The sequence below is a fragment of the Nycticebus coucang genome, chromosome 8 (assembly GCF_027406575.1).
Source record: "Nycticebus coucang isolate mNycCou1 chromosome 8, mNycCou1.pri, whole genome shotgun sequence".
Lineage (NCBI taxonomy): Eukaryota > Metazoa > Chordata > Mammalia > Primates > Lorisidae > Nycticebus > Nycticebus coucang.
Genome location: NC_069787.1, coordinates 35368490 through 35393746, shown reverse-complemented (window position 1 = coordinate 35393746; position 25257 = coordinate 35368490). Strand labels below are relative to the sequence as shown.

The 25257-nt window shown below is 42.2% G+C and overlaps 1 protein-coding gene and 1 pseudogene across 2 annotated transcripts; both read left to right on the top strand.

Annotated features, from left to right (window-relative positions):
- The first annotated feature begins 1441 nt into the window (after nt 1–1441).
- LOC128591940 (ferritin light chain-like) lies at nt 1442–2212 on the top strand (annotated as a pseudogene). The gene has a single exon (XR_008381710.1). The product of XR_008381710.1 is annotated as a ferritin light chain-like (transcript).
- A 4423-nt stretch (nt 2213–6635) lies between these two features.
- Nucleotides 6636–24185, top strand: C8H3orf49 (chromosome 8 C3orf49 homolog). Its single transcript, XM_053600075.1, has 5 exons — nt 6636–6938; nt 12226–12548; nt 16863–16987; nt 23124–23237; nt 23948–24185. Exons 1-5 carry the CDS (start codon nt 6814–6816, stop codon nt 24143–24145), a joined length of 885 nt encoding a protein of 294 aa, XP_053456050.1. The 5' UTR covers nt 6636–6813; the 3' UTR covers nt 24146–24185.
- The last annotated feature ends 1072 nt before the right edge of the window (nt 24186–25257 follow it).

Sequence of the window (25257 nt, the reverse complement as noted above, 5' to 3'; positions counted from 1 at the left end):
GGACCAGATGGCTTTACGTCAGAATTCTACCAAACCTTTAAAGAACTAGTACCTATATTACTAAACCTCTTCCAAAATATAGAAAAAGAAGGAATATTACCCAACACATTCTACGAAGCAAACATAACCTTGATCCCCAAACCAGGGAAAGACCCAACAAGAAAAGAAAATTAGACCAATATCACTAATGAATATTGATGCTAAAATACTCAATAAGATCCTAACAAACAGAATCAAACAACACATCAAAAACATTATACACAGGGCAGCGCCTGTGGCTCAGTGAGTAGGGTGCCGGCCCCATATGCTGAGGGTGGCAGGTTCAAACCCAGCCCCGACCAAACTGCAACAAAAAAATAGCCGGGCGTTGTGGCGGGCGCCTGTAGTCCCAGCTACTCGGGAGGCTGAGGCAAGAGAATGGCTGAAGCCCAAGAGTTGGAGGTTGCTGTGAGCTGTGTGACTCCACGGCACTCTACCGAGGGCCATAAAGTGAGACATAGAGTGAGTTTTCTGTCTCTACAAAAAACAAATAATAAAAAAAAAAAAACATTATACACAATGACCAAGTGGGATTTATCCCAGGGTCTCAAGGCTGGTTCAATGTACGTAAATCTATAAATGTAATTCAGCACATAAACAAACTAAAAAATAAAGACCATATGATTCTTTCAATAGATGCAGAAAAAGCTTTTGATAATATCCAGCATCTCTTCATGATCAGAACACTTAAGAAAATTGATATAGAAGGGACATTTCTTAAAGTAATAGAGGCCATCTACAGCAAACCCACAGCCAATATTGTATTGAATGGAGTTAAATTGAAATCATTTCCACTTAGATCAGGAACCAGGCAAGATTGCCCATTGTCTCCATTGCTCTTTAACATTGTAATGGAAGTTTTAGCCATTGCAATTAGGGAAGAAAAGGCGATCAAGGGTATCCACATAGGGTCAGAAGAAATCAAACTTTCAGTCTTCACAGATGATATGATCATATATCTGGAAAACACTAGAGATTCTACTACAAAACTTTTAGAAGTGATCAAGGAATACAGCAATGTCTCAGGCTACAAAATCAACACCCATAAATCTGTAGCCTTTATATATACCAACAATAACCAAGCCGGAAAAACAGTCAAGGACTCTATTCCTTTCACAGTAGTGCCAAAGAAGATGAAATATTTGGGAGTATACCTAACAAAGGATGTGAAAGATCTCTACAAAGAGAACTATGAAACTTTAAGAAAAGAAATAGCTGAAGATGTTAACAAATGGAAAAACATACCATGCTCATGGCTGGGAAGAATCAACATCGTTAAATTGTCTATACTACCCAAAGCAATATATAATTTTAATGCAATTCCTATTAAAGCTCCATTGTCATATTTTAAAGATCTTGAAAAAATAATACTTCGTTCTATATGGAATCAGAAAAAACCTCGAGCGGCGCGTGAGGTGGTCCCTTGGATCTGTGTCTTGCTTCAACAGTGTTTGGACGGAACAGACCCGGGGACTCCCTTTTTTCCAGCCTTTGGCAATTTTCCAGTCTCATTCTTTTCTTTTCCACTTGCAATCTCTGGGACCTTCTTCACTGCCATCTCCTGCCTCTGGAGCCAGCTAACACCGTTTTTTTGTGGTTAGTTCCTTATTACCGATCAACCATGAGCTCCCAGATTCGTCAGAATTATTCCACCGATGTGGAGGCTGCCGTCAACCGCCTGGTCAACTTGCATCTGCGGGCCTCCTACACCTTCCTCTCTCTGGGCTACTATTTTGACCACGACGATGTGGCTCTCAAAGGCGTGGGCCACTTCGCGAGTTGGCAGAGGAGAAGCGCGAGGGCTCTGAGCGTCTCTTGAAGATGCAAAACCAGCGTGGCGGCCGCGCTCTCTTCCTGGACGTGCAGAAGCCATCTCAAGATGAATGGGGTACAACCCTGGACACAATGGAAGCCGCCTTAGCCCTGGAGAAGAGCCTGAACCAGGCTCTTTTGGATCTTCATGCCCTGGGTTCTGCCCGCAAAGACCCTCATCTCTGTGACTTCCTGGAGAGTCACTTCCTAGATGAGGAAGTGAAACTCCTCAAGAAGATGGGCGACCACCTGACCAACCTCCACAGGCTGGCTGGCCCCCAGGCTGGGCTGGGCGAGTATCTCTTCGAAAGGCTCACTCTCAAGCATGACTAAGAGCCTGTGGAGACCAGTGACCTCTGAGGAGCCCTCCTTTTCAAACCATCAGGGCTTCTGCCAGAGCCGCATCCTCCAGCCACAAGGCAGCTTTTTAAACACCTTACAGGCTTTTCCCAAGCCTTGGACCAAATGGAAATAAAGCTTTGTGCACCTAAAAAAAAAAAAAAGAAAAAACCTCGAATAGCCAAAACATTACTGAGCAATAAAAACACAGCAGGAGGAATCACAGTACCAGACCTGAGACTATACTATAAATCGATAGTGATCAAAACAGCATCGTATTGGCACAAAAACAGAGAAGTAGATGTCTGGAACAGAATAGAGAACCAAGAGATGAATCCAGCTACTTACCGTTATTTGATCTTTGACAAGCCAATTAAAAACATCCAGTGGGGAAAAGATTCCCTATTTAACAAATGGTGCTGGGTGAACTGGCTGGCAACCTGTAGAAGATTGAAACTGGACCCACACCTTTCACTATTAACTAAGATAGACTTTCACTAGATAAAAGATTTAAACTTAAGACATGAAACTATAAAAATACCTGAAGAAGGGTGGCACCTGTGGCTCAGTTGGTAAGGCACCGGCCCCATATACCAAGGGTGGCGGGTTCAAACCCAGCCCCGGCTGAACTGCAACCAAAAAATAGCTGGGTGTTGTGGCGGGCACCTGTAGTCCCAGCTACTCGGGAGGCTGAGGCAAGAGAATCGCTTAAGCCCAGGAGTTGGAGGTTGCTGTGAGCTGTGTGAGGCCATGGCACTCTACCGAGGGCCATAAAGTGAGACTCTGTCTCTACAAAAAAAAAAAAAAAAAAAAAATACTTGAAGAAAGTGCAGGGAAAACTCTTGAAGAAATTGGCCTGGGTGAATATTTTATGAGGAGGACTCCCCAGGCAATTGAAGCAATACAAAAATACACTACTGGGGGTGGCACCTGTGGCTCAAGGAGTAGAGCGCTGGTCCCATATGCCGGAGGTGGCAGGTTCAAACCTACCCCGGCCAAAAACCAAAAAAAAATTAAAAAATGAAAATAAAAAATACACTACTGGGACCTGATCAAACTAACAAGCTTCTGCACAGCCAAGAACATAGTAAGTAAAGCAAGCAGACAGCCCTTAGAATGGGAGAAAATATTTGAAGGTTATACCTCCGATAAAGGTCTAATAACCAGAATCCACAGAGAACTCAAACGTATTAGCAAGAAAAGAACAAGTGACCCCATCTCAGGGTGGGCAAGGGACTTGAAGAGAAACTTCTCTAAAGAAGACAGATGCACGATCTACAAACACATGAAAAAAGTTCATCATCCTTAATCATCAGAGAAATGCAAATCAAAACACTTTGAGATATCACCTAACCCCAGTAAGAGAAGCCCACATAACAAAATCCCCAAACCAGAAGTGTTGGCGTGGATGTGGAGAAAAGGGCACACTTCTACACTGCTGGTGGGAATGCACACTAATATGTTCCTTCTGGAAGGACGTTTGGAGAATACTTAGAGACCTAAAAATAGACCTGCCATTTGATGCCATTATTCCTTTACTAGGTTTATGCCCAGAAGACCAAAAATCACAATATAACAAAGACATCTGTACCAGAATGTTTATTGCAGCCCAATTCATAATTGCTAAGTCATGGAAGAAGCCCAAGTGCCCATCAACCCACAAATGGACTAGCAAATTGTGGTACATGTATACCATGGAATATTATGCAGCCTTAAAGAAAGATGGAGACTTTACCTCTTTCATGTTTACATGGATGGAGCTGGAACATATTCTTCTTAGCAAAGTATCTCAGGAATGGAAGAAAAAGTATCCAATGTACTCAGCCCTACTATGAAGCTAAATTATAGCTTTCACATGAAGGCTCTAACCCAACTATAGCACAAGACTATGAGGAAAGGGCCAAGGAAGGGGAAGGGAGGGGGAAGTTAAGGCGGAGGGAGGGTAATGGGTGGGGCCACACCTACGGTGCATCTTAGAATGGGTACAGGCGAAACTTACTAAAGGCAGAATACAAATGTCTACATACAATAACTAAGAAAATGCCATGAAGGCTATGTTGAACAGTTTGATGAGAATATTTCAGATTGTATATGAAACCAGCACATTGTATCCCTTGATTGCACTAATGTACACAGCTATGAATTAACAATAAAAAAATAATAAAAATAAAGTCCTGTAGTCACTCTACCCTGTCATCCTCTTTTATTTTCTTCACAGCATTTACTACTAGATGAAATGAACTTTTTAATTTTCTTGTTTGTCTTCAGCCTTTCCCACAGCAATTTCAAGTTATATTAGTTCAGAGATTTTGTGTGTACTGTTCATTGCGGTATCCATGGTGTGTAGGGTAGTGCCCAGCAACCAGTGAGCATTCAAATATTTATTGAATACCTGAATGACCAAAACAATCCTGGGTGGTAACAGTTATTATTCTTATTTTACAACTAAGAAAATGGAGCTTCAGAGTTTTTGTCACCTGCCCCAAAACCCATAGCTTGTAAAAGGTAGAGCTAAAATTGAAATCCAGCCCCAGCTTAAAATTGATTTCCATCTGTGTGCCAAACACGCTTTTTCCCTATCCCACTCTTTCAAGTTCCATCATCTGCTTCAGGACTTTTGGGAACCTACCCATATTGTCACAGAAGTCAAAACAACAGATGTTTTGGCTTAGTATAAACATACATACACAGAGACTCATGCACACATGTACAAATATAGAAGCACACTCACACAAGTAAAGAAACAGCTTTTTCCTAACATAAAATTAATGTTTCTTATCTAGATAGCTGACTGAGTATGGTAGAATTAAGAGAGCAATATTTGGGTGGCGCCTGTGGCTCAGTGAGTAGGGCGCCGGCCCCATATGCCGAGGGTGGCAGGTTCAAACCTAGCCCCGGCCAAACTGCAACAACAAAAAGAAAATAGCCGGGCATTGTGGCGGGCGCCTGTGGTCCCAGCTGTTTGGGAGGCTGAGGCAAGAGAATCACGTAAGCCCAAGAGTTAGAGGTTGCTGTGAGCTGTGTGACGCCATGGCACTCTACCTGAGGGCGGTACAGTGAGACTCTGTCTCTACAAAAAAATAAAAAGACAGCAATATTAATAATTGCATGAGAAATACTGGCCTGTGTTTAAAGAAGGTGCTCATTCATACATTCATTAATTTAAGTACATATTATATACTGTGTTCTGGAAATTTCAACAGATGAGGAAAAACAGGGTGGGTAGGAGCACACGCCAGCTTGGCCACGGCATCTCAGGTATGGGATGTTTCAGTGCTTCTCACAGTGTGGGACAGAGGAGCGTTTGCACCCACTGTCCTGGGGTTCTCCCTAAAATGGTCATTCCTGCTAAAGCACAATTTCTATTTCACAGGAATATCACAAAAAACCCATTATGGTTTGAGCACTGTTAGTGTTCTCACTTCAAAGATCAGAAAACATGCACAGATGGATTAAGTGCACAAACTAAGGTCACACAGGTGGGCTGCAGCAAGAACCGAGGGGTAATGGCCAAGCACACTCTCTCAACCCCTCCACGTCATACACTTCATTCTGAACCATTTTAAAGCTCTTTCCACCTATACGGGAACATACAAGACCCTCACCACTACAAGTGTGTATTCTGTAGGCCAGCATTGTCAGGGTCACCTGGGAGTTTGTGAGAAGTGCAAATTCTTGGATCTTTCCTCAGATGTACTGGAAAACCTGCATTTACGAAGATCCCTATGCAATTCGTGTACACTAGGAAGTTTGAAAAGTGTGCATCAGATTACTGATGAATACAGATAGAAAAAGCAGAGTAATTCTTGTAGATCCCAACATCTTTTGTTAGGAGTTTTCCTTCCTAAGCACCCAGTTATTTCAGATTGACTCAGTGCCACAGTGACTGGAATAAATCCTAGTGTCTGCTGCCATCTTGTGGTAAGAAATTCCAACCCAGGCAGAATTTGTTGACAAAATAGAGTAGTATTTGGAAGACAGGGGTGGGCCAGGTCCTCATCTTTGTCAGCAGTGTACTTTGAGAGGCTACTACAAGATTCCAAGATGCAATGACATAGCCCTTGGGGTATACTTCCAGACGTCTAAACACAACTGGTCTTTTCATGTGTATCCCACAGCACAAGAGAGCATTCACAAGCTCTAATTGAGAGATCTAACAAGTTCAACTTCTAATGATCAATAGATCATTGATATTCCTATAGGTTCTTTCCCCTTTGGAATTCGAACGTAGACATTGAATGTGGTGGTCAATTGGTGTCTGGGTGTTTTTAATTGCTTATCTGAATGGCAGTGATTAGACAATCAAACTGCTATTTCTGCAATTGCCTTGTCCAAGAATCTACAAATTTTTCCACAAAGTACCCTGGCATTTCACAAAGGTCTGTCAAATGCATCACTGGTGACCTCTGTGAAGTTGTAAACTGGGCCAATCCCACCAATGATGTCTCTAACACCTGGAAGTGAATAAGGAAAAGACTCCAAAATTTTCCTACATACTTTGCTCCAAACATCCCAAACCTTGACAGTGCACTCAGTAAGTGGACAATTTAGTTGTGGAGTTTGTTAGCTAAAGAGCTGAGGTAAAGACATCCAAAACAGCTATTACCAGAGAAGCTGACAGCAATGGCCTGCCCTCAGCTACGTCTAGCAGAACCCTTTAAGGCTGCCTCTGGGAAGGTTGGCCACTGTCAAAGATTCCAGCAACTCAAAAAGAAAAATGGCTTGTTCAAAAGGAAAGGGATTGAAAGGTACGTAATGGGGACTCAATTTTCTTTTCTGTTGACTTTGGGATTTTTGCATTGAACAAAATTCACTCTGACAATTAGAAAAAGGAGAATCTCTTTTTAAGTATTACATTTAGAAATGAAGACTCTATACGGATTGGGGGTGGGAGGAGGTCCTGTGTTGGATCAGAAAACCTAGTTCTACCGTGTAAACCTCATGTTATGATCAGAACAGTCTTAATGGTAAGGAAGAAAACCTTTCCTTTCCACCTGAATTTGAGTTTTAATGTGGCATATGAGACTAAAATAAGTACTAAGTTTGTATTTCAGCATCAGAATTTTAGACATCCCAGGAAAATACCATTATTTGAAAATTTACATAAGTCCGCAACCAACGCCTTCTTTTCTGGTCCCAGAAATTTTTGGCTGCTGAAATAAATACTACATGAGTATATGAGTATATTTCTCTCATGTGCATACTTCTTTAATACCATATTAAAACTGTCTTAGATCAAGGAGAAAACTATAAAGACAGGTATGAAACATTAAAAACATAAGACATTTTCACTTGGAAAGTCAGACTAATGATTTATTTTCCAATTTCTTTAGGCTTTTCTCTTATACTGGGTCCGTGAGCTACAGCTCAGACATGGAGAAGTGAGGTGTTTTCATGAGGCCTGAGATATTAAAGACCAAACTTATGAACTTCTGTGGACAAAATAAAATATTGCAGAGATTTCTACTTTCAATAAGAAATAAACACTCGGGCAGCACCTGTGGCTCAGTGAGTAGGGCGCTGGCCCCATATGCCGAGGGTGGCGGGTTCAAACCCAGCCCCTGGCCAAACTGCAACCAAAAAATAGCCGGGCGTTGTGGCGGGCACCTGTAGTCCCAGCTGCTTGGGAGGCTGAGGCAAGAGAATCGTGTAAGCCCAAGAGTTAGAGGTTGCTGTGAGCTGTGTGATGCCACGGCACTCTACCCGAGGGCGGTACAGTGAGACTCTGTCTCTACAAAAAAAAAGAAATAAACACTCAAGAGGGAAGCAATATCACCAAATAAATTCAGTACCAACAAAAATATTTAGACTTAAGAAGGAAAGTGTTCTTCTCCTAGAAATTATAGCAGTTCTAATGCTAGGCCCTGAATTAAAATCATGTTATAAACAGATCAGGGATGAAGGGGGGAGGATGGGAGTGGGAGACACATTGTAGAGATAAAGAGCTGATAAGTACATGGATGACCTTTGAGATTCCTAAAACACCTGAAATTGTATTTCTGTAGTTTTATGTGTATACATGTTCATAGTAGTAGAATCATTTTAAATTAACTCTATAAAAATTCATAAATTATCTTTGGGCAAATTAGGAAATGGTGCTCCTTCCTCGGGACACTTTATTGCCATCTGCCAGAAAATTGTTGTTATAACTGTACACAACTCTAAGGACTAAATGTGCATAGCACCCCCTAAATGTGTGCGTGTGTGTGCGCGCGCTATTGGCAGAATTCTGTCATTGGTCTCAGAAGGGAGGCTGCTAGCCCACGAGGTCATTTTTCTTTTGCCTTTAGTGTGTGCTGCTTCCTTGCCTTTTACATTTTCTCCACACAGATCTGGTCCATATGGTAATAAAAGCATCATTTACTGAATGCTTTATTAGGTTCCAAACAGAAATTATTCCCTTTTATTCTCACAATTCTTTTTTTTTTTTTTTTTTTTTACTATTTTATTTTTTTGTGTGGTTTTTGGCTGGGGCTGGGCTTGAACCAGCCACGTCCAGCATATGGAACCTGGGACCGATACCTTAGGCGCCATACCTTTTTTTTTTTTTTTAAGACAGAATCTCACTATGTAGCCCTCAGGCGCCTGCCACAACGCCCCAGCTATTTTTGGTCTTAGTTCTCATTGTTGTTTCGTGGGCCCCTGGGCTGGATTCAAACCTGCCAGCTACAGTGTATGTGGCTGGTGCCCTAGCTGCTGAGCTACAAGCGCTGAGCCTATTCTCGCAACTCTGAGACAAGTATTCCCATTTTCAAAAATGAAAAGCAAAGCTTATAGAGATTAAATAACATGCTCAAGGTTAGGAACTGTGGCTCTGAGTTGAACCAAGACCATTTAACTTGAGTGCCTGAGCTCTCACTAGCTATTTCTATGTGTAATTACAGAGAAAGCCGAATGATTTAGGTTCCGTTTACAACAGTGTTTTCCTAGAGGGTAGTACTGATACTGGGGCCACAGAAGATGTTTTAGATAGCATATAAAAAACAGTTTTGATGGTTATGATTTTATTTTACTCCATATTAGAAATATACATAATATAAATGTAATATAATATACCAGCATAATGACTATAAAACCTGAGATTTCGGGCAGCGCCTGTGGCTCAGTTGGTAAGGCGCCTGCCCCATATACCAAGGGTGGCAGGTTCAAACCTGGCCCTGGCTGAACTGCAACCAAAAAATAGCCAGGCGTTGTGGCGGGCACCTGTAGTCCCAGCTACTCAGGAGGCTGAGGCAAGAGAATCGCTTAAGCCCAGGAGTTGGAGGTTGCTGTGAGCTGTGTGAGGCCATGGCACTCTACCGAGGGCCATAAAGTGAGACTCTGTCTCTACAAAAAAAAAAAAAACCTGAGATTTCACCCAGAGAATTGAAGATTTATGTTCACACAAACCCATGTACAAATGTTTATAGCAGCTCTATTTCTTACAGCTCCAAACTGGAAACAACCCAATTGGCCTCCAACTTGTTAGTGATTCTATGGAACATGTACATCTATATCATGGTATATTCCTCAGCAATTAAAAGAAATACAGTATAGGGCCCAGCGCCCGTAGTACAGTGGTTATGGCACCAGCCACATACACTGAGGCTGGTGGGTTTGAACCCAGCCTGGGCCTGCTAAAGCAACAATGACAACTGCAATAAAAAAGAGCCGGGCATTGTGGTAGGCGCCTGGTGGGCGTCCCAGCTTCTTGGGAGGCTGAGGCAAGAGAATCACTTGAGCCCAAGAGTTTGAGGTTGCTGTGAGCTATAACACCACAGCAGTCTACTAAGGGTGACAAAGTGAGACTCTGTTTAAAAAAAAAAAAAAAAGGGGGGGTGCCTGTGGCTCAGTCGGTAGGGCGCAGGCCCCAAATGCCGAGGGTGACGGGTTCAAACCCGGCCCCCGCCAAACTGCAACAAAAAAATAGCCGGGCGTTGTGGCGGGCGCCTGTAGTCCCAGCTACTCGGGAGGCTGAGGCAAGAGAATAGCTTAAGCCCAGGAGTTGGAGGTTGCTGTGAGCTGTGTGAGGCCACGGCACTCTACCGAGGGCCATAAAGTGAGACTGTCTCTACAAAAAAAAAAAGAAAGAAAGATGTATTACATACTATTTCATTCCATTTATATATTCTTGAAAGGACAAAAATTATGCAAATGTGGGACAAATTAATGGTTTTCAAAATTAAGAAGGTAAGGGCAAGCAGGAAGAGATGCTGGTAGTCATGGAAACTTTCTTGTTTTGTATCTTGACTGTATCAATGTCAGTATTCTGGTTGTGACAATGTATCACAGTTTTGCAAGATGTTACTATTTGAGGAAACTGGATAGAATATACAGACCCTCCTTGCATTATTTCTTACATCTGTGTATGAATCTATACCTATCTCGAAAGTAACATTTTAATTTTTAAAAAGCCCTAGGATCTCACTGATATTACTGCCTTGGCTGAGACTAACAAAGCCCAGTTAACTGAGGAGGAATATTAGGTAAATAACTGTATCGTGACATCAGTGATATTCATTCTAGCATAGCCATTAACAACACAGATCTTAGGATCAGGTCATGGGGCACAAGTTATTTAATCGCCCCAAGCTTTAATTTATTCATGTATAAAACAGAGATGACAGTGTAAGGATTAAATTATACAATATACCCGAAAGCACTCAGAGGAGTGTTTAGCACTTTGAGCACACAGAAATCTATCAGGAAATGTGTATTTTTAATACTAAGATATGTTAAAATTATGAAGATGGCACATAGATTCACTGTACATGAGTTTATAGTATGTTACCTAAATGAGTGTCCTATGTAAATACAGTATTTATGGGTCCTTGGAGGTTATGTTCTTTACTGATTATACTAGCTGATTCTCTCATTTATCATCATTTTTATTTTATTTTATTTATTTTATTATTATTTGTTTATTTATTTATTTATTTATTTTTTGGCCGGGGCTGGGTTTGAACCTGCCACCTCCGGCATATGGGACCGGCGCCCTACTCCTTGAGCCACAGGCGCCGCCCTTATTTATTTATTTTAAGACAGACTCTCACTTTGTCACCTGGGGTAGAGTGCCATGGCATCATAGCTCACAGCAACATCAAACTCTTGGGCTCAGGCTATCCTTTTACCTCAGCCTCTGCATTTGTATGAAAGCATCCTCCCCAAAGCAGTCCTGAGGCTGTGGTGGGACTGTAGGCATCCGCCCTAAGACCTGGCTAGTTTTTCTATTCTTTTAGTAGATACAAGGTCTTACTCTTGCTCAGGCTGGTCTCGAACTCTTGAGCTCAGGCAGTCCTCCTGCCTTGGCCTCCCAAAGTTCTAGGCCTCTCATCATTTTAGCTTCAGAAGTGCCAAATCCAGCAAAAACTCTCTCAAACTATCATTAAAATAAGATCACCAATTTTCCAGTAAGTCACAGACCTGGATTAAAATCTGCATTGTAGTCTGGGGGCAGTGGCTCAAGCCTGTAATCCTAGCGCTCTGGGAGGCCAAGACAGGCAGATTGCTCAAGCTCAGCCAGAGCAAGAATGAGACCCCGTCTCTACTAAAAATAGAAAAATTAGCCAGTTGCTGTGATGGGTGCCTGTAGTCCCAGCTACTCAGGAGGCTGAGGCAGGAGGATTGCTTGAGCCCAGGAGTTTGAGGTTGCTGTGAGCTATGACACTCTACCCAGGGCAACAGAGTAAGACTGTCTCAAAAAAAAAAAGTCTGCATTCTATCCTTAGTCAATTAATTAATTAAACATATGTCTCAGTTTACTCATTAGTAAAATAAAGATAATTCTATAACCTGCATGTTGCAGTACTATGATAAAATGAAATATGGCCTGATGCACTCATGTACACAGTACAGTGTGGTGACAGAACACCAAGCCGCTGCAGTGGCTTTCTCTCTCTGTGATTTGATTCTCGGTCTCAATTTTATTTTTGGAATTGTATAATTTGTTCACATTTGATGTTTGGGTTTTAATGATTTAAACTATTCACAAATTATTAAATTAATTCACTTTTAACTTCTCAGTGTCCTTGATGCAATTATTTTTATTTTGTTCAGATGGCATAGAGCTGTGTCTACCAACTTAGTAAAACAAAATGTATTGGTCCCCAAGGAGGAATCTTCCAGCGATAGTGACATGGGGTTTCATGAAAGCCAGCAAAATAAAAAAAAAAAATTGATGAAGAGAATGAAGACTGCTTTTGGGAGGATATTCTCATACAAATTCAGATACAAGCCAGCAAGTGCCAGCAAAGAGGGCTCTACTTACCGCAGAGAAGCCCTCCTTTCAAACACACAGAGCCTTCTTCCTCGGATTGTCAAGGAACTTCCATCTCCCAAGTTATTTACCAAACCAAAAATGAGAAAGCTCTCAGAGACAGGTAATCAAAGCCAATTTATCATTTTGTTGAGGCTAAGAGGGCTGAAATTAAAATGAATTTTCTTGCTACCCAAAGTATGGCATCTAGAAAAACTTGCCTGAAATGCAGAATTTCAGGCCTCACCCAGGTCTCCTAAGTCAGATTCTGCACATTAGGAAGATCTTCCATTGACTCATAGGTACATAACAGAAGTGCCGGATCAGATTGCCTTTGAGCTTCTCAGTCTAATTAATTGATCAGTGGTCTAGTCAGTCTAAAGTCACTTTTAATTTAAATATACATGCATACATGTGTATGTGCATATATATATTAGAAAATAAACTAAAGCATGATTTTTTAATTTTGTTTCTGGAGAAAGTCTTGATGCAGACTTTCAAATGGCTCCCTCTAACAGTGGAGGGTGTAGTAAGAATTAAATGAGTAAAATTTATGATTGGTAAGTCATAAAGGATATTTGATTTTATTGCATCTACTTTCTATAGACTGTTAGAAGAACCAGCATTTGAACTGTGAACTTTAAGAATTTTCTGCAATACAGAAATGCTGTTGTTCTGTGTCCTCATATGAGGACCTCATATGATGCCACCAGTGTCTGCATTCTCCTCTGTAGCTTTTTTTTTTTTAATTAATATAGTTCACTTTTTTAGAGCAGTTTGTGTTTACAGAAAAAAATGAGCAGAAAATGCAGAATTCCCACCTACATCTATTCCCTCCCCCAACCCCATGGTTTTCATCATTGTTAATGTCTCACCTTAGTGTGATGCATTTGCTACAATGAGCCAATATTGATAATGTTATTACTAACCTAAAGCCCATCAATCGCTTTACAGAGCCCTAAATACGCTCCGTATTTTTTTATGTCCTTGTTAGCAAGCAGAGCATCAGAAAACATATATAGTCCTTATGTTACATGTACATATACACAACTTCACATTTCACACAGTGGCCAGCCTATAGACCTGACGAGTGCTTTTCCCACTGGTGGCAGGAGACTCCAAAATACTGATGGTTTCCAGCCAACTGGTTGCCCTTTCAGACAAATTCTCTCTTTTGGAAAAAACCATTACTAATACAAGCCTCTAGCAATTACCTGGTATAGATTGACCTATATATTTTTGTTGAAAGTAACAAAGAAGCTATACTTCCACAATGCTAGGGCTGGGGAAAGAGCTCAGCAGAGAGCAGTGGACCAAGTTTCTGGTCCTAGTCCGTGCATGGATTTATTTTCATCTTAGTTGGCATAACAAGTCTCTCAACTGAGAGTTCTCTAGAAAACATACACATCTTTTAGGATTTAGCTCAAACATTACCCTGTCTTTGCTGGGGCCCCCAAAACAGTTGTTCTTTTCTGCAGACCTCCGTATCATTTTCTAAATCTGTTCAACAAACAGTTACTAAGTATTTATTATACTTAGTCATATGAGGGACAAAGTAGTAAACAGAACAGACATGGTCCTGCCCTCATGGAGTTGTGGCAGAGACTTTCAAACATGCACATATTTATTTCTGATGCCAAAGTAGAAGGAGAAAATGTTATAGAAACAAATCATGGGTGGCCTAATTTTAGAAGAGAGGGCTCAGGAAAGGTCTCTCCAGGGAAGGGACAAACAGGTTCAGATCTAAAAGATGGCTGAGAGTTAGACAAGGAAAGTGTGGGAGAACCGTTTCTCGGGAAGAAGAGAGAACGTGTTCAAGTCCCAACATCAACAGAGCACCTGGCAGAGTTAAGAAATGAAAGAAATCCAGGGGAGGTTAGAGCAGAGAGAGCAGGGAGAGGCTCGGTGAATGACGCTGTAAGGGGGTCATAGGTCACGTTAAGAATTTTTAACTTTCTCGTAAGGATGATTAGAAGTCACTGAATACTTTCAAGCTACAGATTTATATAACCTGATTTACATTTTTAAAAGAGAGCTGTGGCTGCAGAGTAGAGACTGGATTGAGTAGAGAAAGGGAAGAGCGGACTTAAGGAGATTAACAGGCTCCTACATTCATTCAAGCAAGGGATGGCGTAAGCTTGGGTTTCTTGTGGCAGTGGGGATGCAGAGATAAAGGGGGAAATAAACCTAGGCAGACGTTGTAAGACGTGGGGAAGAGCTGGACAGCAGGGGGTAGGGAGAGGGAAGAGTTTCTGGGTTGAGCACCTGCTTTGAAGGTGGAGACGACATGGTTTGCAAAGGGAGTCATGAGTTCTTGTGAAACTTGCTGATTTGAGGTCCTTGCCAAAAAGCCAAGTGGAGGTGTCAAGTTGGCTAATATGTTCATTGAACTCTGAGACTCTCAAAGATGCCTTTATCAAGGGACCTTACACAGGACCAGGTGATTTTACTTACTAATTTATTTTTCTTTTGTAACCCCAGCTAACAACTAAAGGACAAGGTGATTTTAGGTGCCGCACACAGTGTGAAGTAACACTGAGCACACAGCAAACTGCAAACACTTTTTCTCCAATGCCCTATCATCCTTTTGATTATATAAAGGAAAATGCTTCATTTCATTCATCAACTTCCTTCTTTTTTTTTGTAGAGACAGAGTCTCGCTGTACAGCCCTCGGGTAGAGTGCCGTGGCATCACATGGCTCACAGCAACCAAGCAACCTTGGGCTTACGCGATTCTCTTGCCTCAGCCTCCCGAGCAGCTGGGACTACAGGCGCCCGCCACAACGCCCGGCTATTTTTTGGTTGCAGTTTGGCCGGGGCTGGGTTTGAACCCACCACCCTCAGCATATGGGGCCGGCGCCCTACTCACTGAGCCACAGGCGCCACCCCATCAACTTCCTTCTTTAAGAAAAGGAGAGTAACCTAACGTTTGGTTATTGCAGAAAATAACATAGTTTTGTTTTTAGCATATTAATTGTAATGCTTAACTATGATTCTGATTTCCAGTTTATGATAGAGTTTTTAAGTTCCCTTTGTAAATTTATCGAGTGAAGCATTGAATTGAAATAAAGAAAAATATTAAGGAATCCAAGGGTCACATGGTTCCTGGATATGGGAAAAACCAATAAGACGGTATGTGAACGACTGAGCCTTAGGCCAAGAGAATAGATTTACTTTGCTTTCATCAACAACAAATACTCAAGGGAAAGCCTTGCTTATCTGAGGGTTACTTTTCTTTTTTTTTTTTTTGTAGAGACAGAGTCTCACTTTATGGCCCTCAGTAGAGTGCTGTGGCCTCACATAGCTCACAGCAACCTCCAGCTCCTGGGCTTATGCGATTCTCTTGCCTCAGCCTCCCGAGCAGCTGGGACTACAGGCGCCCGCCACAACGCCCGGCTATTTTTTTTGTTGCAGTTCGGCCGGGCCGGGTTTGAACCCGCCATCCTCGGCATATGGGGCCGCCGCCTTACCGGCTGAGCCACAGGCGCCGCCCTGAGGGTTACTTTTCTAATTCCACAGTGGTTAAGGGAAAAAGCAAAATGAGGCAAAACTTAGGTCTGAAAGAAAGAGAAGTATCTCATTGTCAAGACAGGATGGTGCCCACTGAGGTCATGACCATAACAAAAGACAAATGTGTGTAAGGAAAAAGCATAAGATTAGGAAAAGCAAATCCATTTACCAAATTTTAGCCTCCAGGAAAAAAGCTGCTGAGAAAGCATGCAATTCTGTCTTTTCAGAATACTATACTTTTCTTTAATAGGAAGAGTATGTGGCTGGGTGTGATGGCTCACTCCCATAACCCTAGGACTCTAGGACACCAGGGTTGGAGGATTATTTTGAGATCAGCCTGAGCAAGAGGAAAACCCCATGTTGGCTGGGCGCAGTGGCTTATGCCTATAATCCTAGCACTGTGGGAGGCCAAGGCAGGTGGATTGCCCTGAGCTCACTGGTTTGATACTGGCCTGAGCAAGAGCTAGACCCCATCTCTAAAAAAATAGCTGGGTGTTATGGTGGGTGCCTGTAGTCCTAGCTACTTGGGAGGCTGAGGCAAGAGAATAGCTTGAGCCCAAGAGTTTTAGGTTGCTGTGAGCTCTGATGCCAGAGTGCTCTACTGAGGGTGACCAAAAAAAAAAAAAGGAAAGGAAAGGAAGGAGAAAGAAAAAAAGGAAAGAAGGAAGGAAGGAAGGAAAAGAAAGAAAAGAAAAGAAGAAAAAGAAAGAAGAAAAAGAAAACAAAATTAGCTAGGCATAGTGCAGTCACCTGTAGTCCCAGCTACTTGGGAGGGGAGCCTGAGGCAGTATTGCTTGAGCCCAAGAGCTTGACGTTGCTATGAGCTCTACCCAGGGCAACAGAGTAAGACTCCGTCTCAAAAAAAAAAAAAAAAAGTTTATAACTGTGATCCTTACAAGTTCTTTTTTTCCTCCTTCCTTTTCATAAGCGACTATACAACTTGATGTTGTAGAGGCAGAGACAGAGGAGATAACCCAAGGAAATACACTCCTCCGGGCCAAGAGAACTACCAAGCGGTTATCCGTGTCATCTCTTCCTTCAGGACTGCGAAAGGTAGAACTCTAAAACAAACTTGCTTCTGAAGACGTACACATAAACTCAATGTTTAGCGATTTTGCAAAAAGGTTCTCCTACCATCAATCCGCCACAATAAACCCTTAAAATCTGCTGCTTGTCTCCTTTTCAAGATTTGAGGCACTTTACTTCTGAGCTCAAACTGTTCAGTTTCTACTACAGTCTGGGCAACAGCGAAGCTTGGAGCTTCATACCGACTTTCTCAGCTGTTCAAATGTCAAGTTACTATATTACCAGTCTGGCCTACGTGCACTGCCATGTGGCGAGGATTCCACTAGACCGCGGATTGATATCTGATAGAACTTTTTTATGAGGATAGAACTTTTTTGTGAGGATAGAACTGTTTTGTGAGGATAGAACTGTTTTGTGAGGATACATTGTCCAAAAGAGTAGCCATTAGCCACCTGTGGCTTTTGAGACTTTGAAAAGTGGCTAGTGCAATTGAATAATTTACTTTTGATTGAAATTAAAATTAAAATGTAAATGATGATCCAGGACTTTCCAAACCAAAGCTTGTACTTATCTGCAGGAAAGTGTTCTTGAGCTTAAATTGCCCAGACTTTTTTTTTTTTTGAGATAGTATCTCACTCCGTGGCCCAGATTAGAGTGTAGCAGCCCAATAATAAATAGCTTACTATAACCTTGAACTCCTGGCTCAAGTGATCTCCCATCTCAACCTACCAAGTAGGTGGGACTATAGGCACATATCACCACACCCAGTTAATTTTTTTTTTCTTTTCTGTAGGGACAGGGTCACTGAGGCTGGTCTTGAAGTCCTGACCTCAAGTGATCCTCCTGCCTCAGCCTCCCAAAGTGTTGGGATTACAGGTGTGAGCCACTGATATATGATTCCCCTGCTTCGGCCGGACAGAGATACCACCCCACCACCCCTATTTTCTAGGTCCAGGTGAGCTCAGAAATGAAACCCCCTTCTTTAGGCACAAACTACCCTTTCCAGGCCACACCCTCTGGGCTCCAGCAAGGTCATGAACAAAGCAGCCTAAAAAGTTTCGGGTGGTCCCACCTTGATTAGGGAGCACACACCCTAATCCCTTCCCTGAGGCAAAAACTGCAAAGACTCAATACTGTATATACCTTTAGACAAAAGAACCTTGTGGGAGACTTCCAACTTGGGTCTTCCCCTTTGCCAGAAGCTCTGGTGCTTTTTACTCCTGTATTCCTTTCTGTCTAATAAAATCCTATCTTACTGGCTCAGTACAGGTAGCTCAGCAACTAGGGTGCCAGCCACATACACAGAGCTAGTGGGTTCGAACCCAGTCCGGGTCTGCCAAACAACAGTGGCAAATACAACAAAAAAACAGCGGGGTGTTGTGGCGGGCACCTATAGTCCCAGCTACTTGGGAGGCTGAGGCAAGAGAATTTCTGAATCGAGAAGCCCAAGAGTTTGAGGTTGCTGTGAGCTGTTATGCCATAGCACTCTACCAAGGGCGACATAGACTCTTAAAAAAAAAAAAAAAATCCTATCTTACCACTGATCTGTGGCCCATGGGTTCATTCTTTGAATCCCTGGGACAAAGGACTGAAGAAAGAAATTCCAGTAACGCTATCACCAAACTTTTTTTTTGAGACAGAGTCTCACTATGTTGCCCTCAGTAGGTGCTGTGGTGTCATAGTTCACAGCAACCTCAAACTCTTGGGCTCAAGTGATTCTCTTGCCTCAGCCTCCCAAGTAGCTGGGACTACAGGTGTCTGCCACAACGCCCAGCTGTTTTTTTTGTTGCAGTTGTCATTGTTTTTTTTTAGCTGGCCCAGGCCGGGTCAAATCCCCTAGCCTGGGTGTATGTGGCTGACACTTTACCCACTGAGCTATGGGCGCTGCCCCAGTCAAACTATTTTTAAACAACAGAACCTTGAATTATTATAAATGTAATAAGCTCTTAACCTAAAGCTATTTTCCAAGCCCCGTTTTAAGTACTTTAGAATATTAACTCGGCCCTGGCACTGTGGCTTGTGCCTTGAATCCTAGCACTTTGGGAGCCTGAGGCAGGAGCATTACTTGAGGACAGGACCAGCCTGGGCAACACAGCAAGACCCTTTCTCACCAAAAAATTAAAAAATTAGCCAGGTGTGGTGGCAGTTCCACCACCTGCAGTTCCAGCTACTCAGGAGGCCGAGGCAGGAAGTTCATTTGAGCTCAAGAGTTCAAGGTCAGGGCCAAGTGCGGTGGCTCATGCCTATAATCCTAGCACTCTGGGAGGCTGAGGCAGGTGCATTGCCTGAGCTCACAGGTTCGAGACCAGCCTGAGCCAAATGGAGACCTTGTCTCTAAAAATAGCTGGGTGTTGTGGTGGGTGCCTGTAGTCCTGTGGCAGGAAACTGACGCAGACAAAAAGACTCCAGGCACCAGTTGGAAGAGGAAGTGGCTTTATTCACCGGCCAGGAGACTCCGCAGACTAGTGTCCTAAAAACCCCCGAGTCGCACTCCCCCACCCCCACCCCTCGCCACTTGCCAGCCTGACTCAATCTCTTGACTGTGTTGTATACATTTTTAGGGCTTGGGTGCATGTGAAAGTCATTAAAGACACGAGAGCTGTGAGACCTGAAAGTCTTGTGATTCAGGGGAAGGTCAGGTTGTCCTGTGCCTTTTGGTACCGGGTTACCTGTCCTCAAAGGAGACAGAGGGTTAGGGAAGTTACGATCAGGTACCATGGGAAGGGCATATAGATAACAGAGACATCTGCTGCAGTAGAGGTAGTAATTAGTGTCTGGCAGTAACAGACTGGCTAATGCCTGTACAGAGTAACTAGCACAGTAACTGTCTCTGCTTTTACTCTCTTGCCTCACTCCCAGCTACTTGGGAGGCTAAGACAAGAGAATTGCTTGCACCAAAGAGTTTCAGGTTGCTGTGAGCTATGATGCTACAGCACTCTACCGAGGGCAACAAAGTGAGACTCTGTCTTAAAAAAAAAAGAAAGAAAAAAAGAGTTCAGGGTTACAGTGAGCTGAGATCATACCACTGCACTCCAGCCTGAGTGACAGAGCAAGCTCCTATTTTTGAAAGAAAAACAGAAACAACTCAGATAATCCTTACAACAGTTCTATAAGGCAGATAGCAATACTATCCTTATTTTAGGAACAGCACAGAGCAGTGAAGACAGAGCCAACCTTCAAATGCAGGGAGACCTGGATTCACAGTCCTTACTTTTTTTTTTCTTTTTTTTTTGGTTTTTGGCCGGGGATGGGTTTGAACCCGCCACCTCTGGCATATGGGATCGGTGCCCTACTCTGATCCCATATGCCAGAGGTGGCGGGTTCAAACCCATTACCCTTACTTTTTTTTTTCAAGACAGGGTTTCATGTTGTCACCCCAGCTAGAACGCAGTGGTGTCATAACTCACAGCAACCTCAAACTCCTGGGCTCAAGCAATTCTTCTGCCTCAGCCTCCTGAGCAGCTGGGACTACAGGCTGTGACCCACAAATGCCTGCGGTATATTTTTGGTAGAGATGGGGGTCTCACTATTGCTCAGGCTGGTCTTGAACTCCTTACTTCAAGTGATCCTTCATAATCTAGCTCTCTGGGAGGTAGAGTCCTTACTCTTAATTACTATGCTATGTACTGATTGTATTACCCAATCATATTGTTTGATATAGTAGTCAATAACCACATGTGACTATTTTTGTTAATTAAAATTAAATAAAATTAAAAGTTCAGTTCCCCACTAGCTAGCTACATTTCAAGTGGTCAATAATTACATGTAGCTAGGAGCTGTTGTATTGGATAGCACAGAGAATATCATCGTCATAGAAAGCTGAACAGCACCTTTCTACATCACTGTCCAAGTCTGCCAACGTTAGTAATAGTTTTGAATTTTGCCTCTTCTGTGCTAGGTTCACATTTATTGGGCCCCTATTATATGCTGGGTAATTTCTAGGTTTGGGTACTACAAGGGTGATCCATGGACATAGTCTTGCTTTTATGGTAAAGTCTAATAGACAGATGTTAACACATGGCATGGCAAAGCAGTAGAGTTATGGATAATCTTTTGAATAAAGGGACCTGGGACAAGTGTATATCCATATGGGAAAAAATGAAATTTTATCCCTATATAAAAGTTAACTCATGTTAAGATTATAGATTTAAGTGGGAAAGGCAGGGCAGCGCCTGTGGCTCAGAGGAGTAGGCGCCAGCCCCATATGCTGGAGGTGGTGGGTTCAAACCTAGCCCCGGGGGCGGCACCTGTGGCTCAGTCAGTAGGGTGCCGGCCCCATATACCAAGGGTGGCGGGTTCAAACCCAGCCCCGGCCAAACTGCAACAAAAAAATAGCCTGGGTGTTGTGGCGGGCGCCTGTGGTCCCAGCTGCTCGGGAGGCTGAGGCAAGAGAGTCGCTTGGGCCCAGGAGTTGGAGGTTGCTGTGAGCTGTGTGATGCCATGGCACTCTACCTAGGGCCATAAAGTGAAACTCTGTCTCTACAAAAAAAACAACCCAGTCCAGTCAAAAACTACAAAAAATAAAAAAATAAAAAAAAAAATAAGTGGGAAAGGCAAAATCTTAAAACTTCCAGCATTTGTTAAGAATATCTTTTTTTTTTTTTTGAGACACAGTCTCACTATGTTGTCCTCGGTAGACTGCTGTGGCATCACAGCTCACAGCAACCTCCAACTCCTGGGCTCAAGGGAGTCTGTTGCCTCAGCCTCCCAAATAGCTGAGACAACAGGTGCCTGCCACAATGCCTGGCTATTTTGTTGTTGTCATTGTCATTGTTTAACTGGCCTGGGCTGGGCTCGAACCCGCCAGCCTTGGTGCATGTGGCTGGGGCTATAACCACAGTGCTACAGGCGCCGAGACTCGGTAAGAATATCTTCATGACTTCAGGATAGAGAAAGAGTTGTTAGGATACAAATACAACAGGCCAGAAAGGTACAGATGGACAAATTTGGCTGCAGTGAAATGTAGAATTTCTGTTCATCAAAAAATATTTAATCAGGTTATCAACTGGCTATAGAAGTATTTGTTTAGCCCTTAGAATGTTCTCAAAATATATTTAATTGTCCACAATTAAAAGTTAGGATATTTTAAATAAAAATCTGGGTTTTCAACTTTCTTTCGAAAAATAGGAAGATTTGGAAACACTAGGCCCCCAATTCCTCATGGCCACAAGCAGGAGCTACAGGGGTACCCTTTCTTGGGGCCAGTCTACACGGGCCCCAGCTCATCTTGTTTTATGAAACCTGCCCAGGTACTGGACTTTTTTAATACTTATATTCAACAAACACAGAAATAACTTAGTAACTACCAAGTGCGATAGATGCTTAGTAGGAAAAAGTACTGGGTTTTATGAGAGAGAAAAAAGAGGGGACTTGCTTTGAATCAAGAAAGGATCTGGGAGTGATACTTTAGCTGGGGCAAGCTGGCAGGGCAGCAGTGGTTCAGCATACCTCATTTGTAAATTCCTTCATCATGCAAAGGGTAGGACCCAGACACAGTCCTGCATTCTACTGTGTAGGGCTCACAATAGTCCTATTGCTAATTATTAAGCACAAGGGGAAGGAAGAGAAAACTCAACAAGAGGAAAAAGGGCATATCAACTAGGAGCCATGATCTAGGAATAATTTCCAGTAGCAACACTATTAGAACAGGTAACTGTATCCAGTAAGCCAGGAACAATGGGAAAAGTATCAGGCATCAGGTGAAAAGAACCCAGAGCTTTCTTTTTATGTTTGGAGACATGACTGCCATGAAAATAAGAAATCCTGCAGAAATGAGACCAAATTAACAACTGGATCCAGTAATAATGAGCTTTCTGGGGCACTGGTCCACAACAGCCCCACACTCTGTGCTCAGCAGATGCAGAGCCAATTTCTTCTTCCCTTACAAATGACCTGCTTTTTTCCTGATGCTGTATATTCTTTCAGAGCCAGACAATCTCATTTCTCTGCATGCTATAGATCTCTTCAAAAGGAGCTCTGGGCACAAAGGAGATACATGGGGCGTGGAGAATAATATGAATATGGTCTCCAACTCAATGTTGTTATGTGGCAAATGTTCCGTTTATAAGAGAATGTCCCAAGGGTTAGAATTCTTATTTAAGTGCTGTCACAGAAATAATGTTGGTACTTTCTAATTTGATGTGTTTTAATGTTTTTATGACAGGTTCCATATTCATCAAAAAAGAGGCCACATTTCCCAGCACTTAAAAAAAAGAAACATGGTATGGAAAACATCCTCCGAAAATCAGATTTGACAGTAGGAAACCTTCAAATGCAGGTAGTGGACAAAGGCTTTTGTGTCTCAGAAGCATCAGATAGCCAGGCTTAACTGAATATACAGACCTGCTAGACAGCATGAATGTGGAAAGAAATAAATGATTAGCATTTTATTTTATTTTATTTTTTTTTGTAGAGACAGAGTCTCACATACCGCCCTCAGGTAGAGTGCCGTGGCATCACACAGCTCACAGCAACCTCTAACTCTTGAGCTTACGCTATTCTCTTGCCTCAGCCTCCCGAGCAGCTGGGACTACAGGCGCCTGCCACAACGCCCGGCTATTTTTTTGTTGCAATTTGGCCGGGGCTGGGTTTGAACCCGCCACCCTCGGCATATGGGGCCGGCACTCTACTCACTGAGCCACAGGCGCCGCCCATGATTAGCATTTTAAAAAGTGGGAGGGCATTTTAAGAGTGGCTAAAGGATTGTTAAGTACATCTAGGATGATGCTGTGTGCTTAATAAATATTAAATGAATTCAATAAAGTAAAAGTATATACATATGCTTCTTTTGAGAAGAAATGAGATCACCTTTACCACTGGGTGTTAAAATGTATGTTTTCGAGCTCTGTTTGCTATGACTTGAATTAGAATAATACTTTGAGACTTGTAAAATATCCACTAACTCCTGAACTAATCTCCTAGGAAAAGCAACTATCCCTTTGGTTTTTGACAAGGCTTTCTCTTTCTTTGTATGCTTTCCTGTCATAGGTGGATGACCTCATAGAAATAGTGACTGACAAATCCATGAAGCTGTTGGCCCAAAGACATGCAGAGCTTCAACAGTGTGAGTTTCTAGGGGATGAAATTCTTCAGTCCTCTAAGCAGTTCCAGAGGATATCCAAGAGAACCAGGAGGAAGTATAAATTGAAAAATGTGTGTTTCCCATGGACCTGTTGCTGCTTCTGATTTTGTTCCTGACTGTGTAAAAGTTATCTTCACAGTGATTCTAATCTTTTGGTACTTAATACTGAAAAAAATCTCTCTAGTGAATTAATCACAGAGGGGATTCTTTTGTTTAGGATATTTTACCCAACAGTTCTTTAAAAACTAGAGATCATTTTAAAAAATTGAGGGCCGGGCGAGGTGGCTCACGCCTATAATCCTAGCATTCTGGGAGGATGAGGCGGGTGGATTGCCTGAGCTCAGGAGCTGGAGACCAGCCTGAGCAAGAATGAGACCCTGTCTTGAAAAATAGCTGAGTGTTGTGGCAGGCCCCTGTGTCCCAGCTACTTGGGAGGTTAAGGCAAGAGAATTGCTTGGCCCAAAAGTTTGAGGTTGCTGTGAGCTGTGATGCTTTGGCACTTTACCAAGGCTGACAAAATGAGACTCTGTCTCAATAAGAAAGAAAATTTGAGTTTTAATTCTGAGTCAATATGAGCAAATTTTTGTTTCAGAATTCTTATGGAAAATAGAAACATATGTCATGACATAGCAATTCTGCAAAGGAATTTCTCCCATGACTTGCCAGATGAAATTAGAGGAAGCATTTATAGGTATTATGACACATTTAATATGACTACAACTGAGATAATTTTAAACTTTCATTTTTAAAGATAAAATTCTTATTAGAATTACAAAAATGTAGCATTATTAAGGTAGAATTCATGCAAGGTGTCATGTTTCTGAACTATAATAAATGGATAAAGATGAAACTGAACAAGAACTGTACATATAATACTTAAGAAAATTACAAGTAGTTCAGCCTTAGCTTGATTTTTTTTAAAGATTATGAAATCTTTATGCAAGACAATTAATCATTTCCTTCAACTGTTTATCAATACTTTTTTTCTATTGAAAATGGCTTCTAAATAATAAAGCAGCAGAGAGAAAACATATCAACACAACATTTAATAACCAAACTTCTTGTGAATTAGGGAAAAAAATGTATAAAATGGACAGTATATTAATTTATTTTGTATCTTATAATTACTTCTCTCAGCAGTGATTCTAACATGGAACCTCTCCCTATAATAAACAAATACTATAAATGTTTTGCACATAATTTCACAGATTCTTGG

What these genes read in the sequence shown, in the direction of transcription:
- C8H3orf49 (XM_053600075.1), top strand. Translation starts at nt 6,814, where the DNA reads ATGGCCTGCCCTCAGCTACGTCTAGCAGAACCCTTTAAGGCTGCCTCT. An exon ending in AAAAGGAAAGGGATTGAAAG is followed by an intron (nt 6,939 to 12,225) that starts GTACGTAATGGG and finishes TATTTTGTTCAG; the next exon opens with ATGGCATAGAGCTGTGTCTA. An exon ending in TTCCTTCAGGACTGCGAAAG is followed by an intron (nt 16,988 to 23,123) that starts GTAGAACTCTAA and finishes TTTTTATGACAG; the next exon opens with GTTCCATATTCATCAAAAAA.